Source organism: Nothobranchius furzeri, chromosome 14, assembly GCF_043380555.1.
Source record: "Nothobranchius furzeri strain GRZ-AD chromosome 14, NfurGRZ-RIMD1, whole genome shotgun sequence".
Classification (NCBI taxonomy): Eukaryota; Metazoa; Chordata; class Actinopteri; order Cyprinodontiformes; family Nothobranchiidae; genus Nothobranchius; species Nothobranchius furzeri.
The window spans coordinates 31,718,997-31,737,403 of NC_091754.1; the positions used below are offsets into that span (position 1 = coordinate 31,718,997).

Here is an 18,407-nt window from a genome sequence, read left to right on the forward strand (position 1 = left end):
TCACAGCACTCTGTTGGTGGGTGGGATGTTACTGAGAAAAAAAATGGCAACAGCTCATTTTAAACGGCTTCATTAACTTTTAACCATTTTGACTCAAGAGCAGATAGAGGTACTCAGATTTATTTAGAAAAAGGATGCATCTGCATGTTATGTGACAGAGTATGGCGGACTTTCCCATTCACATTTGTAGTGGTAAGTATGTCATGATGTTTCATATCCAATACAAGGCGAACAAAGTTGAAAGACAACTGTGGATCCCGCCCTACAACTGGGAGCCATCAATAGACCATGGCCTGACTACATATTCACATTTAAAGGATGGCTTACCAGGCTAGGCAAAGAGAAGAGTGTCCAAATCATTTTAAAATGATCTAAAGGCAAAGGGTTATGGTTTTTTTAATCCCTTAGACATGGATGTTTTGGGGTGTATAATTCTAAATGAAGCTGCAAATTCAAAAGTGTTAATTTTCTGGTGCTGGTCCAATTTAACACCAAGAATAGTTTATTTAACACTAAAAAGGGTTATATAGTTGATATGTAACACTGACAGAGTTAAAACTAGGGTTGGGCATCGAGCATCGATTGGAACCGGTTCCAACTGTTAATTTTTCCCGGAATCGTTCGAAGTTTTTTTTTTCTGTTCCTAGTTTTGATTCCTAGAATGCCAACGGAAAAAGAATCCGCGGCCGATCTCTGTGAAAAATAAACGTGATCTGCAAATTGTGATCAACGCTTTTCAGAGCTGATCACACCAGCTGTCTGTGAGCAGCACCGAGTGTGAGCGTGAGAAGACTGAACAATAACCTGTAGAATAAAGTCATCATGATAGAGAAGCTTCTCTGTGGTGGACCACACCAGCTTCTGCCACATTAAATAATAATAATAATAATAATAAATCACACAAAACTGTGAACATTTAAATTTCCTTTCTGAAGTACTTCTGTTCAGTTTTAATGTTTAAAATCTGTTAGATTGTTGCTGACAGCAGCTACATTTAAGTTTCACTTTTTGTTCTGACTGAATGCTGCTGCAGCATGGAGGTGTAGTTCTCAGTCATCCTGGACATGATCATCCTGACAGTTTTAGCTGAAAACAGCTGGACGTTTCTGGATATGTTGGAGACATTTAGCCTCTCATCCCAGAGGCTTCTTCCAGACTTTGGTTGTGGTCAGAAACAAACACACTGGTTGTGCTGCAAGTCTTTTTCTTTTTTCTCCAAAACATGTTTTTGTCTAAATCAGGGGTGTCAAACTCATTTTAGCTCAGGGGCCACATTGAGGGAAATCTAGACCAAAGTGGGCCAGACCAGTAAATTAAAAACAACTTCAGATTGTTTTATTTGTTTTAATACAATCAATATAAAACAAGGCTGGAGCCTGAGGACAGGGTATCCAAAATAGTACAAGTACAACACCTGAAGTGTACTTGAAAAATTGAAAAAAAAAAAAATTAATAAATCAATTAAAAAAACATTCCTTAGTGATTCAGAGCTTACAGATCACATGGCTAGATCAGTTTCATGCAGCACTTAAAAGTATATTCAACTCATTTTACTTTACATCTTTTAGCTTTCACCAGCACATCAATATCAGAAGTCACATCCTGAGTGGCAGCCGACTTCAGGATGTGATTCAAGTTCTTGTGTGAGCCTTGAGCGCAGCTTTGTTTTATTTATACTCATTACAGAGAAAACTTGCTCACAAAGATAAGTTTATTTTCTCTCTACATTGTAAAGTATGAAAATAAAGTTTACACAACCATTTCGCGGGCCGGATTTAACCCGCTTGCGGGCCAGATCCGGCCCGCAGGCCGCATATTTGACAACCCTGGTCTAAATGAAGGTGATGTTGTTGTTCATAGAGTTAAAATTCATGTTGAAGTTAAGATTATTTCATCAAGTAGGACCTGTGGTTAGCTGGCTAATGTAAAACATGGAATGTCTTGAAAGAATCGGAATCAGGAATCGAGGAACCGGAATCGAAACGAGGAATTGGAATCGGAATCGTTCTAAATCAAAAGATGCCCAACCCTAGTTAAAACCCAGTGTTAAAAAGGAGTGTTTCTAAATCAAATCTGTAGGTGTCATTTCGGACAAAATAACTCCTGAAAATCTAACTCTGAACTCCCACAGCGGCTGTAACACCCGCAGAGTTAATTTGCAGACTCCACCTTTTTTTTCTCAAAGTTGGACTGGTAGCGACCGATTGGCTGTAGAGAGCTGCAGTGGGCGAGGTGCATTGTGGGTAGTCATGCTTTTAGTTAGTTTGTTCTATTTTTGGGTGTTTACGCATGTTTAATCTGGGGAGTTGTGCTTCCTGGCATGGCACACTGAAAAGTATTCATTAAATCAGGGTGTTGAGTAGTATCTTCAGTATAAAACTGACTCTGAATATTAACACTGGATGTAGTGTACATGTTACTGAAATGAACTCTTTACAGAGTTAGGCTAAAACTGTCTTGGTGTCAAAATTTAACTCAGCAAGTGTTTACATGTGGAGTTTTAACACTAACTTGGTGTATTTTGTAAACTCTGCTGGTGTTAAAATTTAACACCAAAAGATTTCAGTTAGGGCTGCACGATATTAGAAAAACCTGCGATATTCGATAACAGTGCTTAATATTGCGATATCGATATTACTCGTGATAAATGAACAAATACTAAAGTATGCAGTGTTGATGTCGTCTGGCGTCTGACGTCTGCTCTGGGTTCAAAGCAAACAAAGACTAATGCATGAATTCCATTACAACATAACATTTTTATTGAAAAATTATGCAGCTGCACCTGCTACTGTATTAGCAGCAAAACAACAAACTGCATGCATGCAGTTTCTCAGTGACTTTAAAACATCACCTCCACCATAAAACTTTTTCTGATGCTCCAAATACAGAAAAACATCCCTTACCAGGGTTTTTGAATAAATAATAAAAATCTGAAAATAAGTTTAAATGTTAAATAATAGTTAACATCACTTAAATGCAACAGCAAATTCTCTCATTGCGACTGAGCATTTTCTCCACTTATGTGGTTATGATATAAGGCTGTTGCTGCAATTGGGAAGTGAACTGTGCCGGGCCAAACTAGGAGAATATTAAGAATTTCTGAGGGAAAGAGAAAAACAATTGTCTACCTTTCAGAAGAGGAACTGGCAAAAAATTACATGGAAAATATGTGAAAACGTTTGTTTTTAACCCCAAATTGAACAAGTTTACCTAGATCTTAAAAAGCAGCTCAGATGATGAAACTGCAACTATGATTCTGATAACAAGCTAACAAACTGAACTAGCTCCTCTTAAGATAACTGGCTAGCAGAGCTTCTGACTGAGTTTATGTGCAGCAGCAAATCAACTATCCTGATGAACAAGGTTATAAAAGCTCATAAATGAAAAATCACTTTGATGTGTGGGGGAACTTTTCCAGGCCCTCTTTAGCAGGGTGGGACTGGGAGGAGAGTGCTGTAGCCTTTTAGCTGGAAGCTAACCGGAGCCTGGGGCTAACATCACCACCCGGTGGAACACTAGCGACATGAAGGTGGGTTGGTTCACCGGCACGTGTCGGAGTCAGCCTGATTATTATCAGCTGCTTAACGACACCGAGCGGACTCATGTTCACGTTTGAATGCAGCTCTGATTCCAGAGACCTCAGCACAAAGTGCATTCGTTGCTCTGAGCCAGCATGACGAACAAGGGAACGGCGCCGCTAACTCAGTTCGGGTGTTGCGTTCCCCCCATCCTAACGTAGGGGGTGGGCGTATTACGTGAACGGACCCATCTGATTGGCCACATATCAGAAGGACTACATTTGATTGGTCAAATACTACTTCCGCGTAAAAAAACAGAGCTGGTTTACAAAAAGTTGATGTATGACACGGATGGAAATGTTTGAACCAAACATTTATCGCCGTTTTTGACGTGCTTTGCGATGGGCCTATCGCACGTCCTGCTATCCCGATGACGATAATTTTTCGATATATTGTGCAGCACTAATTTCCGTATTAACACTAAATTGGTGTTAAACTGTTAACTCTTTTAAAAGTGTCGATTTAGCACTGAAGCAGTGGTTCCCATATAAACTGCATGGTGCATTGGCTGCATGGTTGCGCAGTGGTTAGCACTGTTGCCTCGCAGCACGAAGGTTGCAGGTTCGGAACTCGGCTGCGGCCTTTCTGCGTGGAGTTGCGTGTTCTCCCCATGCATGCGTCGGTTTCCTCCGGGTACTCCGGTTTCCCCCACAGATCACAACATGCCCTATAGGTTATAAATTGTAAGTCGCTTTGGCTAAAAGCATCTGCCAAATAAATAAACAATAAACAAACAAACTCTGAAGAAGTGTTCACTTTAACTCGGAGAGTGTTAGTTCTGAACTTTCTAATTTGCTGTAAGGATTCAACAATGTGCTTGGAGAAGACTCAGTATTTTCTCTACTAAAATGGAACAAATACCAACTTTAATGAGTTCTGAGTAACGTCATCATGTTGATTATTTTTATAGGCCTTGTACATCTAAAGTGGCCAGAATGACAACACTCAAATCACTAAACAAAGATGGTTTTGGAGAACATCAACCAAATAACTCGTGCATCATGAAGCTTGGAGCAGTGGTCAAAATTTACTTCATTTGAACATAAGTAGCTAAAGTCATGTAGCCAATAGAAACACCAAAGCGTTAGAGGGCCATTCAAAGAAATATCAGTTAGGGATGCACGATATATCTGCATCAATATCGGTATTGGCCGATGTTAAACATTTTTTTTACATATCGGCATCCGTCTGATAGGTAAACTGGGCCGATATTAACAACTGATATTGGTTCCATCTTGTTTCTGTTTATGTATTTGTTTCAGAGGGTAAGGGGGGTGATGATGTTTATTTGTTTAGTCATGTGACAGTGATGGTAATCATCGCGGAAGCGTAAATGTGTGTGGTGTGTGTGTAAATAACATATTACAAATTCCACTTTATAGAAATAAAGCAAAACATTCAAAAATTCAGCTCAGTTTATACAAAATTTGCTGATTTCAGAAATGTAAATTGGTATTGGCAAATATCGGTTATCGGCCATAACAGTGACTTAATATTGAATATCGGTATCGGCCCAAAAATTAATATCAGTGCATCCCTAATATCAATACGCGTAGGCTCATTGTCTTCAGATGATCCATCAAGTCTTTAAGGAACTGTCTGTTTTGGAAATTTTACTGTAGAAAGACTCAAAAAGGACATTTTCAACAATAATAAGAAGCAATAAAACCTGAGTCTGAACACATATCTATCTACAATCCTCTGAAGGTTCAAGGAGAGTTTTTAGGGAGAAAAATTAGAGCTTTGTCTGTTACTCCCACGTTCTCTTGCAGCAGAACATTTCAAACAGCGATCTGGCTGAGGGACAACTGTACTGAATCATATTTAGAGCTAGAAAATCATTAGGCTCATGCTGCAAATCAAAGCCCGACATGTGGTTGTCCAATTATATATGCTACAGGAATGGGAAGAGCAGCTGCCTCCTTTCACCCACTGCTGGTAGCCAAGAGCATTTCAGAAAACACCAAAACAAAAAGCCAATGCAGAGACGTGGCTGCAAACATAAACATATTCAGACTAACTGCAGCGTTCAGAAACAGCGTATTGCTGACCAGCAGAAATGCACACGCCACGCTCTCCAGCAAGCAGCTATACGTTAATCAAAGTCCAATGCTGGAAACAAACCAAGCTGATAAAAGTTTAGGTAAACGCTTCAGGGTCTCCTCTCTGCTTTAGCTGATAGCCTCTCGCTCTCTGGCGCTTTTGCAACTGAAGCCGGGCTATAAAATCAAACAGCAAAACGCCCAAAGCGCACATATTTTTTTCTGATTTCTCAGTGCATAATTACATATGTAGATAATTGCTCCAAGAATTTCACATGCATCTTCATCCAATCCCTGTATGAAGGAGTCAGAATAATATTTCACAAAGCAGAGGCGTGTCTCTGTTTCAGTGACTCCCTTTTGGGAGGAAAGTATGTTGGGCTAAAATTCAACCAAACGGAATCGGCTGTTCTTTATAGGAATGCACTTTTTGCGGTTTTTATTTTGTTGATGCCAAACAATCTGCCAGAAACGGTCAGAGAAACAGCAAATCCAGATTAAACTCAGTCAGGCAAAAGACTCTACCAGCATCAGGACATTATTCACACCTGTTTTGTAATTCACAATGACAGCCACCAGATCTCAGGTCAGTAAGACACCTGCAGGATTGTTTCCAGCATTGTTTCAACAGCTCATTGTTGGCTCCAACATTCAACCAAATACAGTCAGACAGGACTCCATAGGGAAGTTTAGGTTTTGAGCTTCTTTATAGGAACGAGAATATCATGATAACTTATGCTTTTGCTGACAACTAGTAAGGCCGAGTGAGATCTTTAGTGTTTTATTAATTCCATAAGTTCCCAACATAAATGACCCGGGTTAAAATCTAGAAAGCAGCATGGATAATGACATTCTCTAACGCACATATGTCAGACACAAGGCCTGCGGGCCAGATGCGGCCCACGGAGCATTTTTATGTGGCCCGCGAGATAAATATCAAAAATATATTAAAACTGGCCCGCTGGCCGATTTTACCGCAAAGACTTCAACTCCCATGATGCTTTGCGGCGTTAGCGCGGAGCCGACGCACCCCCTCCTTTGTGTTTTTTCCAGCGCCTGCTGCTGGTGTCTGTAGCTCCGCTGTCTTGGACAAACTACACTCCTCTTACTCAGCGCCGAGTTTACTCAGCTATTTTCTGACGTTGAAGCCCAGAAACGGAGATTCTAGCCGCTCAGTAATGTGTTCACGACTGAAAGAGAAAGTTTTCCAACTAACGTCCAGACAGAGCCGATATAACTCCAGTGAACAGCGACACGCTCAAACCAGCATGACTCTGTGGCTGCTGTCGTGTTTCCTCCCCGACACACAACAACGTGGTCAAGCTGCTCAGACATGTTCAGCAGCACAAACCTTTGTGAGCACCTGTTGTCATCTAATGTTGTCATTATTATGATGAAGATAAACAAAACAACAGGAGTCTCCTCCTCAGCTCAGATCAACCCCATGATGCAGGTATCTGGCTGGAACAGGTGAGCATCACAGTAAACCAGTGGAGCAAACTGAGCTTTAAATATGTTGGTTTTATGCTCTTTTTCAGCTCCAAAACATGAAAGTTAACAGGTGAGATATTGCATTTTCATTTAAGATAAAATGATATTTTTATTTTGTTGTTGGCCCGTGAGAAAAGATTTAACCTACAGTAAACAGGAAGTGGAAAGGCTGCAGATAGATGAATAGAATAGAAAATCCCTTTATTGTTCCTCAGTGGGGAAAGCTAGACGTCACAGCAGCGATGACACTTATTACAGGAGAGAAAAAGGAGAATATAATGTAAGAAAAATGAATAAACAACAAGAAAACATAAATCCTGAATAGATTTTAAAAATGCTGATTATATCACAAGTAATGAATACCACTGATGCCTTGTATTTAAAACTGACTTGCTCGTGTGTAATTTGGTTATTCCACATTCAGTGTTAATGCAGAAATAAGTTTGTTTCCTAATTAAAGGTTCAAAATTGCATATATGTTGATAAAGAAAATGTGCAAATTTGCAGTCACTTTTTCAAAAAATATGAAGTTTGGCCCTCGACTCCGTCCCAGAGTTTCATTTCGGCCCCGTGTGAGTTTGAGTTCGACACCCCTGCTCTAACGGGATGCTGGGTCTTTAATAAGGTCATTTGTTAAACTTGAAGTCACAATTTACTTTTGAAAATAGTAAAATCAGACAACCTGAGAAACCATCCAGCTCACAGAAACAGTTAAAGTTGGGAAAAAGAGAACAACGTTCCCACCGACCAACAATGAGCACAACACCCATCGTCCCAAACCGTCCTCCGGGTCACATCAGGCTCTGAATGAGCTCCTTCCCTAAAGCTGGTTGTTTCAGACGTGCACATAGAGCATCAATGGCAATAGTGTGTACGCCTCTCCTACAATGGCCAAATCAACTGTGGGAGGACTTTCTTCTCCTCTTTTATTCCCCTTCAGCTCAGACCATGCCGGGGTTCAACAGAGGAGGGATGGGAGAGAAAAGGCACATGCCTTCACGTCCGCTTCACATGCACACAAAGAGCAAAATCAGATTGCTCAGACATGCACGCATGCGTACACGTGGGTATGAGCGCATGCTTACACACACACACACACCTCCTGTAATGGGGTTAACAATAGGAATGAATGAATGAAGAAAAAAAAAAGCAGGAATGACAGGAGTTGTAAGATCTTGTCTTTTAGCTGGGAAACACGACGTAACTGCAGAAAGAGAGTGGCGATTAAATGAAAGCTTGTTCATAAAAAATGTATTTCTTTGTTTTAAAATCACTCATTTACTCAGTAAAATCAAATAATGGTGAAAGCATTTCTCAGGAAACTGTTGCATGAAAAATAACTCCACAAGGAGCTGAAAATTCTCCTGTTTGGTTTTTCTGGTTTGGCGAACTGGATGCATTTTTAATTTCAATTCCTGTTTCGTTTTTAAGCAACAATAATAACGAGGTTGCAAAGCGGAGGATAAACAAAGCTGATAATGTTCCAGAGACAAATTGAGACCGTTGGGTCGGATCAAGCTTTAATTAGTAGGGTTGCAGACGGAGTGCAGGAGCCTGCTTCCATATCGGATTTCACAGACAGCAAGGTTGTGCGTCGAAGCAGAGAGGCCAGGTTACAAACACGGGGAGCCTGCGAGCGAAGGCCGCGCCAAGAGCACTCTGCATTCAGGAACAATGAGACCCTGGGAGGCTGAGGGGACCCAGACAGGCATTGTGGAATTATTCATTCCAACCAACCGGCTCAGACCGCCAGCCTCCTGCTCAAATTGTCTGCCTATCACGAGAGCACTTTCTCCCTCCGTGCAAGAAGACTGAGCTCAAATCAAATGCAGATTTTCATCAGGTTGCTGCGGTGGTGAATGGAAGCTGCGGTTCTATTTTACAGTGAAATTGGCCACAAACTCACATCAACCCTGAAACTAACAGTCAGACCACAACCAGATATGCTTGTTCCTGCCATCAACTGGCTGAGAAGGGATTTCACTTTAGAAAAAGAGGAGCGCTCAGACGTAAGCCCTCAATCAGGATGTGGAGTGGGGGGGAATTGAAAATGGCAACAGTCGTTTCATCCCCCTGTGGCGGCGTATTCAGACTCAGGTGAGGAGGCAGCACAGCCTCTGTGGGTATGGAGGTGAAGGCTGTCACCTCCAGTCTCAGTGCCCCAAGCTGTAATTTCAAATCTAGAACTATATTTACATAACAGAGAGCAGCAGATTCCTCACAGCAGCTGAATGCATGGAGCCACTTTAACATCTCTCCAGGTTTCTTGCCTCTCCTTGAAGCATCTTCACAACAAGAGAAGCATGTTTTCCGCTTGGTCTGCATGTGCACAGCCTCGTTGTTCTCCTCAGACCTCATTACCATGTCAATCCTGCTCCACAAGGCCACTTTAGAAGTCTAATAGCTTTCTTCTGCACATTCACAACAACCTCAAGTTTTTCTAAAGAGGACGCAAATTCTCAATCAAGAGTTGGCTCACCTCAAGTGGGCGCCGTACAGCAGCGGCTAGGAGATCCTTCAACAACTTTATAAAGTGATAAATGTGTTTTTTTCCCCTCTGTTGAATTTTTAAAGAATCAACTGAAGCCTTGTTTGTTTAACAAGCAGCAAATGTTTCAGAGAGCTGGTTGGAAACAAGAGAATAATGAGCGAAGAAGTACAGAAGAGTCAGTGAAGCTACTGCCCGAGGTTCTCACACTAGAACACAAAACCTTTGATCTGATGCAGAAAATGTTCAAGAAAGATACTCAAACAGCAAAATGTGTAAAAGCTGCTGCCAGTGATTCATTTGGGTTGCCATGGTTACCACACACCTGCATCTCTCACTCAGGGCAGGACTACAGGTTACAATGGTAAACTTTACAGAAATTGTGTGAAACTTAGGAATGCATTGATGTGAAATTTTGGGCCAATACCAATAATTGATATCGCTGCTATGGTCGATATATATATATATATATATATATATATATATATATATATATATATTGTATACATACATACAGACACACACACACCACAAACATTTATGCTGACATGATTACCATCACTGTCACATGACTAAACAATTACACATCATTACCCCACTCACCCTCTGAAACATACACACACAAAAAACAAGATGAAAAAAAATTTTGGTTGTTAACTCATTCACTGCCAGCCGTTTCCTGATCGCTAAAGCCCTTCGCTGCCAGCGTTTCTCACCACTTTTACTGTTTTTTTAAGAGTGACAGAACGTTGCGCGCTAGCATGATGTCGACACCAAAACAACCAAAACAAAGCGGAGACTCACCTCTTACATCAGGAAGAATCTGCGCGTTTCGAGCGTTATCCGTTCTTTCATAATCCGTTATGGAATTGTGATCGGCAGAAGCTTTTCCGGTTAGCGCCTCACTTTTTTTTACAGCAGCGGCCCAAAACGATCTCCTAACACATGGATTTTCTGTTTCCTGATGACGTGACGTGTGACGTATGCGGATGAAGATCCGCTTTAGAGCTGAGATGTTTGTTCTCACGGTGCGGGGACTCGTTCCGACGCCCACACAGTAAAAAAAAATGGCAGTGAATGAGTTATCGGCCTCGTTTTACCGATCGGACCGATATGTTAACATATGACTAACATCGACTGATACCAATATTGATGCCGATATAACGTACATCCCTAGTGAAAATGAAGACTTCTGAAGTGGACAGCAGCAGATGGTCACGCACCAAATTTCTGTAGCTGTTCCTGTAATAAACATGACAAGTTGACAACATCCTCCTCCTCCAGAAAAGTTTGAGTGTTAAGTACAATGGGTGGATGGATGTTTTACACCAGAATGCTTAATCTGTTAACGTTAAATGAAAGATAATGAAATAGGTTTTGTAGAGTCAAACTGTCTGTGACTCGTTTAGACCATAACACTCTAAAGGGGGCGGAGTCTTCTCACCTGTTTCATCAAAATCCCACTGGTGTCTCTGGGAAAGTTCCTTATATCAAGTTTTCATTCATTTTAATGACATCAGCATCAATCTAAAAGTCGTGCCACTGTTTTCCTGACTGAACCAAATGTGCTGCTTTGAAAGCTGCAGGGCATGACAAGAGATGAAAGCTGTGACAGCATCACAAACCTGTTGCTTCAATGCTCTTTACTCAATAACACACTAAAAAGCTGCCAGTTCCCACATGCTGCACGGCTTCTGGCTGATGAGAACTTTAAAATGATAAAACAAGCCTGTCAACTCAGGCAGACAAGACGTTTCTATCTCCAGGTTTTATAGAACAAAGTTTTGTGAGAGGAAATTACACAAAGTGTGTGGCATCGGGCCAGCATTAATAACACTCCTTATCTGTTTCTCCCGTTATCTCTTTAGGTGGATTCACACACACACACACACACACACACACACACACACACACACACACACACACACACACACACACACACACACTGAGAGCACCGTCCTCCGTTTGTTTTGAGCGGTAACATCAGATGGACGAGTTGACAGATCAGGTTCTTGAGTCATTAAACTTTCATACCCATTTGTCCATCTCAAATGAAGCCCGACAACAAAACAATTCCAATAAAAAATGCCTCATTACATTTGTGACAGAGAGCCCGCTGGCTCGCCTGCTCAACACTTATGATATTTGTTAATATCAATGAATAATTCATGTGGACATGAGATGACACGAAGATAGCAGCGATGCACTCACACGCTGGACTTTCAGCACAACAGGGGGGAGATAAATGGAGAAGGTGAGCGTGAACAAAGAGGTGGCATGAGTCTGGGAAGGGGGACCGGTTTGAGTTTGGTCTACTCCCTCTCACAAAGTGGACCTGTCAAGAGCTCTCATAAGTTCATCAAACCCATTTTCCATTTGAAAGGACCTAACCGGGACACCAAAACAGCTCCTCCAGCCACAAAAGCATTAATCATCCATAAGACAAGCATGTGGGCTTGACGAAACTTGTAAGAATAAATGAATATCAATCAAAAGCTGGGGTGGGGGGGTTGGCGTTTTCACACGTGTTGATGAATGAACAAAGTGAAATATAACAGAAGTCAAGCCAACTGCTGGGTTGGACTCCACGGGAATGGATGGGGTGGTTAAATATGAAAGACAGAATATTTATGGTGAGGGAAACAAGGGGCTAATAATAGTCTGATTCATCACAAAGGCTCTATTTGGGTTTCCTCGCACCATACATGTTGGTGAAGCTGGAGCAGAGTAGTGTAAAAGCTTCACTTTCAGCCTAAACACACAGCAGAAGTAGAAGCCTCTCCGCTGCAACACGCAGCCTTTTCAGCCAGGATGAATGAAACATTCATTATGATGTTGTTAGAAATGAACAAATGCGGATCAATGAACTGAAGGGAGCGTGCTTCCCACAAGCCTGGTGGTGGGAACGTGGGGGAGCTGTTTAAGTCGGTAAGTTGTTTGATTCGTTTGGTGGAGTGAATGTGATATTTTCAGCCAGAAAGTGGGCCAAATTTGTCTGAGAGCTGTTCTGAGTGAGCCGCCTGCCGATAAAAAGCCTGTTCACATCACGTGTGCTTGAAATCTAATCACTTTTGACTAAACAAAGACGGAAAACGTCTCACAGGCAATCAAATATCAAATCTTACATTTGTGTCCGTGTGTTGAACGGAGACGCGCCAGGCCAGCGCTCACCTGGCAAGGTGTTCAACACAGCTGCTCAACACTGCCCTCTTTTGGTCCAACGCTGAACAACACCCTTCAAACCCCAAACAATCAGCTTGGAAACACTAAGGAAGCTCCCTGTTTCATTACTTATTACCATTCTGCCTCTCTTTGTTCGTCGTTTGCAGTTTTATGAGCTCAGTGCTGCCATAGTTTATTCTTTGTTTCTATAAAAGATATAAAGTTGATTTAAAGCAAATCAGTGCATCAAGGAAAATGGAGGAGCAATTAATCCACCTGACAAAGCTCATGAATAACGACTTGCTGAGTATTACCTCGGTCAATAAGCGTCACGGACGATTTACAGAAACGCTTAAAATAAAGAGAAATGTGCGCAAAATCCCTGCGCGTAAAAAGCATTTCGTGTGATGAGCAATAAGGCCAATCAATGTTGGACACTTTAAATGGAGGGGAAATATGAACGCAAGAAGAAAGAAATCCTGCAGATGTTGAAGCAAAACAACTTATTTTGTGCCACAAATCAGATTTATGCGTAAAATCGCTCCAAACTTGAGAGAAAAGAAATCAATCGATAGAAAACTGTCTTATGAATGTCATTTCACCCTAAAAAAAACCTGCCTGTAAACTTTCCCTTTTCGAAAACTTGACATCTCCCCGAACTTGAGACCAGCGTGCTGCACAGAGTAAGTTTGAGATGTGGTGGCTGCTCCTGCAGCCCACAAATGCGCCTCTGATCCTGGGATGAAACGTGAGTGGAAAGTAAAACTGGCGACACATAAAAGGAGCTGCTCCAAACAACACCTGATTTCACCCCAGAGAGAAAAGGAGCCAACAGACCCAAACGTGTCTGACACACATTTAATTAGAAAACGTCACAGTTTTAATTTTGTTGTGATGGATGGAGAAAAAGAAAGGTCCCGGGAGAAACGAAGACCTGCTGAAAAGCTCCGGAGGAGCCAGTTCCTTAGCTGGAGGGCTGTCCTCTCATTTACAAAGAGAGCATCTAGCAATATTAATCACATTAATTAATATTATTATATATTTTAAGCATTGATTCCGCTTCAAAAGACAAAACCAGCTTAAAACTAGCGAACCAACACCCAAAAGTGCGCTTATTTTTCTTTACGAGTGTTTTACAAATGCACACAAGAGAAAAGTGTCTTTTCTTTACCTTTAAATGTGTTTTTATTCCTCAAGTTGCTGAAAACGCCAGTTGGACTGAAGGAGAGAATCAGAGGAGGCGGAACAGAAGCGGGTTTAGTGCCGTTTCCTCCAGCCGCTGCGCGTTCCTCTCTGAGCGACCTGCAGCAGACCACTACGCTGTCTCCGTCTCCGTCGGGCGATACCACCGGGCCGAGGGGAGGCAGAGGGAAGGGACGGAGTGGAGTTAAAGATGGGGCCGACTCGCGACGGGGAGGAAGTGCGCCCGGCGAGTCCGTTCAGACCTCAATCAGGGAGGGAGGGAGGGAGGGAGGGAGAGAGAGAGAGAGAGAGAGAGAGAGAGAGAGAGAGAGAGAGAGAGAGAGAGAGAGAGAGAGAGAGAGAGAGAGAGAGAGAGAGAGAGAGAGAGAGAGAGAGAGAGAGAGAGAGAGAGAGAGAGAGAGAGAAGGGCTTCTGGGAAAGGTTTGCCCTGCATATGTTACCCTGGAACGCCACTGATGGATACCTGGTGTGTGTGTGTGTGTGTGTGTGTGTGTGTGTGTGTGTGTGTGTGTGTGTGTGTGTGTGTGGTAACCTGGCAATAGAACTCCACTGGGCAGCAGGAGTGATTTAGTTTTTCAGGTTTGTTCAGAGCAGATATACAAAACTATGACCGGTGAAAACAGGTCATGTGACATAAACACGTAAAGCTGCTTCTATTCGTGATTTATTGAAGATGGAAATGATCTCACACATGTTTTACGTCAATTGTATTTTTGAGAGACACCAGATGAAGATGATTCTATATTGTACACTCACTGGTCCTTCATTAGGGACACCTAACTGGTAAAAGTTAAAGTCAAGTCCCACACACACACACACACACACACACACACACACACACACACACACACACACACACACACACACACACACACACAGGTGTGTGGTGCAAATTGTCCTCCGCATTCGATCCATTCCTAGGGAGCTGTGAGCTGCAGTAGTGGCTGTGCTCGGGGACTATTTAGTGGTTTAACCCCAATCCAAGCAGGGAGGCATTGGGTTCCATTGTCTTTGGTGTGACCCGAATGAACTTTGAACCCCACCACTAGGCCACTGAGCTGGTACCAGCAGGATTCTCCTCTGGTTCTGGGGTGCACTGAGGTCTAGTGGCTGTGGAGGTCGTTGGGAGTCCAGTGGACTTATGGCCATTTTCTGGAAACCAGTTATGATTTGAGCTCTGTGACATGTTTGACATGATCCTGCTGAAAGTAGCCATCAGAAGGTCAGCAACAATACTCAGGTAGGCTGTGGTGGTTAACCAGGCGCAGGTGGTCCTAAGGGATCCAAAGTGGGACAAGAACACACTCCCCCACCACCAGCAGGATGGATCCATGTTGGTTGGTCTATTAGCTTTCATGTTGGTGACACCAAATTGTGACCTGGCCATCTGAATGTTGCACTGTAGCCTCAGTTTCCTGCTCTTAGCTGAGGAGAGAACCTGTTGTGGCCTTCTGCTGCAGTCCATCTGGAATGAGATGTTGTCCAGAGATGTTATTCAGATCTACTTAGGAATTTTGAGCCGATCTTTCTGTTCTCAAGAACCAGTCTCATCTGACCTCAGCAAGACACTTTCATCCACACATCTGCTGCTCACTATTTTTTTTGAGTCATTCTCTGCAAACTTGAAAATCCTCATACATCAGCATTTTCTGGATTAGTCAGACAAGCCCGACGCTTATGTCCTCTTCGCTTCTGGATGCTCAGTCTGAACTTTTGCAAGTCGTTTTCACTTCAGCTGTCTGAACATTGAGTTGCTGTTATGCTACAAGCAAACAAGATAGATAGATAGATAGATGATAGATAGATAGATAGATAGATAGATAGATAGATAGATAGATAGATAGATAGATAGATATATAGATAGATAGATAGATAGATAGATAGATAGATAGATAGATAGATAGATAGATGATAGATAGATGATAGATAGACAGATAGATAGATAGATAGATAGATAGATAGATAGATAGATAGATAGATAGATAGATAGATAGATAGATAGATAGATAGATGAACCAATCTAATTGATGAAGAACTAATCAAGACCCTTTTAACATGTCCTCACAAAACAATAACTTTGATTGGCTCATCAGCAGGTGCGCCGCACCGCCATGGTTTTCATTGCAACTCCATTTCCCATGGTGCTTTGCACTTTGTCCAATAATCCGTAGAAATCCGAGTGCGCGTGCGTATCCAGACGTGGCAACGGCATCATGGCTTCCTGGACCCGCTACAGGAGAAGGATGAGAGAGGAGAAAATGTTCACGCTGCTTCTGCTGCTGGTGAGTCGAATAAAAGCTGTTTTGGTTTGGAGCAAGCCGCGATGGTTCCGCGTGAGCCCCCAGCGCGTGCGGGTGTCGGGTGTAGTTGTCGGGAAGCGGCAAGGACGCCTCTCCAGCTCGGCTCCTAGCCTGTGCGTGTGTGTGCGGTAGCTGCGGGAGGGAAGTTGACAGCCCTTGACTGAACTTGGTGCTGAGATTTAACCAGATGAAGCTTAAAATAAACCCGGTTTGTGTGTCGCAGGTGTTTTTATTAACCACACACACAGGACGGTTTCCTGTTTTTCCTGATGTCCCTCCCCGGTGTCCGTATCAGACGTTAATGTTCAGACAGCTGTAAAGTCAACTTCATCCTCTCAGAAAAACAAACCCAGCACGTCTAATTATTCACACACAACTTATAATAAACAAGAGAGGCGTCCTGCTTGGTTTCAGGAACTTATGTTTCTCAGCGGCTGGAAGGGGAAATGAAACTTTACAACTTTTGCATGTTTCTTTGTGCCGGTGTTACGTCGATATGTGCTCCCCCCTCGAGATCTGTTTCTTTTGCACCCAGCTGCGAGTTTGAGGCATCCACTCGCAAAAAACGTGTGTCCTAACCATAACCCTGAAACAAACATAAAATTCGTGATACACTTATTTTTTTCTAAAATTATATTTATGCAAAACATAAACTGTTGGTGGCAGGGTGGTTATGGTTAGGGTAAGGGTTATTTTTTGTGAACACATATCGACGTAACACCGGTGTGAAACAGAAGTGATCCTTAATCAGGTCTGATCTGGATCTTAGCTGAATAAAACCCCTAAAACTGGGTTTTAATAAGATTGTTGCCTCCGTTTAATGGTTTACGCTGTAATATTTGCCTGGACTGTTTAATCAGTGTGAAATAAGACTAAAGTATTACTCTCAGTCTACTTTACTTTAATACTTAACAATTAAAACGTGCAGCCTTGAGGTTTACCAGCCATTAGCTACATGGTATCTGTAACATTATTATAATGACTCATGTCTGAGTGTTTGACCGGTGTTTTATTTTCCTTTATTACTTTCTAAGATCTTCTAATCGTATTTCTTAGGTTTTACTCTGATAAATCCTAAAACACATTCATATCTGGGTTAGATGGATACATCAGACCACTATTTACCATTTGTATATTTCATCATCAGCTGATATATCTCTTTATTAGAACTGATTTAAAGCCAGGCACATCTGTGGGCAGCCTAGTGCTGCTGATGAATTTGAATTAAACATTTACTATTTACATTCCTGAAAAACCTGTGCTTAATAAATAATCTGAAACTGAGTTGTCTTTTATCAGATTTATTTATTTAACACTTGCTGTTTATTGATTTAGTTTGATTATCTTTGTTTAAATGTTTGAGCAAAATGAAGATTTTGGAGTTGGTTACATTCAGTGTTCAAAAACCGATTAGTTTCAGAAATGTTATTTGTGACATTTTAGAAGGCAAATAAGCAGGAATATGTCATGATATCAGCCATGGAAATCAGCGGCATATGACCTCCATCAGCATTAGTAAAACCCATAAGTTCATCTCTAATTTATATGTAATAATTATTTACACTCATACAGTATATATATATACTCGTGGTCGGGTGCAGTGTGTGACGGGTGGTAGTCGAGGGCGAGGACCTTGGCTGTCTGATCCTCGGCTACAGAAGCTGGCTCTTGGCACATGGAATGTCACCTCTCTGGTGGGGAAGGAGCCTGAGTTGGTGTGTGAGGTTGAGAGGTTCCAACTAGATATAGTCGGACTCACCTCAACACATGGCTCTGGTTCTGAAACCAGTTTACTTGGGAGGGGTTGGACTTTCTACCACTCTGGAGTTGCTCCCACTGAGAGGCGCCGAGCAGGGGTGGGCACACTAGTTGCCCCCCATCTTGGCGCCTGTACGTTGGGGTTTACCCCAGTGAATGTGAGGGTAGCCTCCTTCAGCCTACGTGTGGGGGGACGGGTTCTGACTTGTCTGTGCTTATGCACCAAACTACAGTTCAGACTACCCACCCTTTTTCGGAGACCTTGGAGGGGGTGCTGGAAAGCGCTCCTTCTGGTGACTCCCTCGTTGTGCTGGGGGACTTTAACACTCACGTGGGCAACAACAGTGAGACCTGGAGAGGTGTGGTTGGGAGGAACGGCCCCCTG

At 42.3% G+C, this 18,407-nt stretch overlaps 2 protein-coding genes across 5 annotated transcripts in view; one reads left to right on the top strand and one right to left on the bottom strand.

Annotated features, from left to right (window-relative positions):
* The window catches only part of sema5ba (sema domain, seven thrombospondin repeats (type 1 and type 1-like), transmembrane domain (TM) and short cytoplasmic domain, (semaphorin) 5Ba), a 266,236-nt gene extending 252,036 nt beyond the window's left edge, over window positions 1-14,200 (bottom strand). For 3 of the 4 annotated variants that reach the window (XM_015965908.3, XM_015965907.3, XM_015965906.3), the window contains exon 1: window positions 13,933-14,072. The gene's annotated coding sequence lies outside the window, so the exon portion shown is untranslated. Of the gene's footprint in view, window positions 1-13,932 lie in introns of all 4 variants that reach the window. The other variant, XM_054746665.2, reaches the window with a different exon arrangement.
* Window positions 14,201-16,117: 1,917 nt separating this feature from the next.
* Window positions 16,118-18,407, top strand: part of pdia5 (protein disulfide isomerase family A, member 5) — a 97,657-nt gene continuing 95,367 nt past the window's right edge. The window contains exon 1 of the mRNA XM_015965905.3: window positions 16,118-16,246. Coding sequence (XP_015821391.2) covers window positions 16,178-16,246 — 69 coding nt within the window. The 5' untranslated portion in view covers window positions 16,118-16,177. The remainder of the gene's footprint in view (window positions 16,247-18,407) is intronic.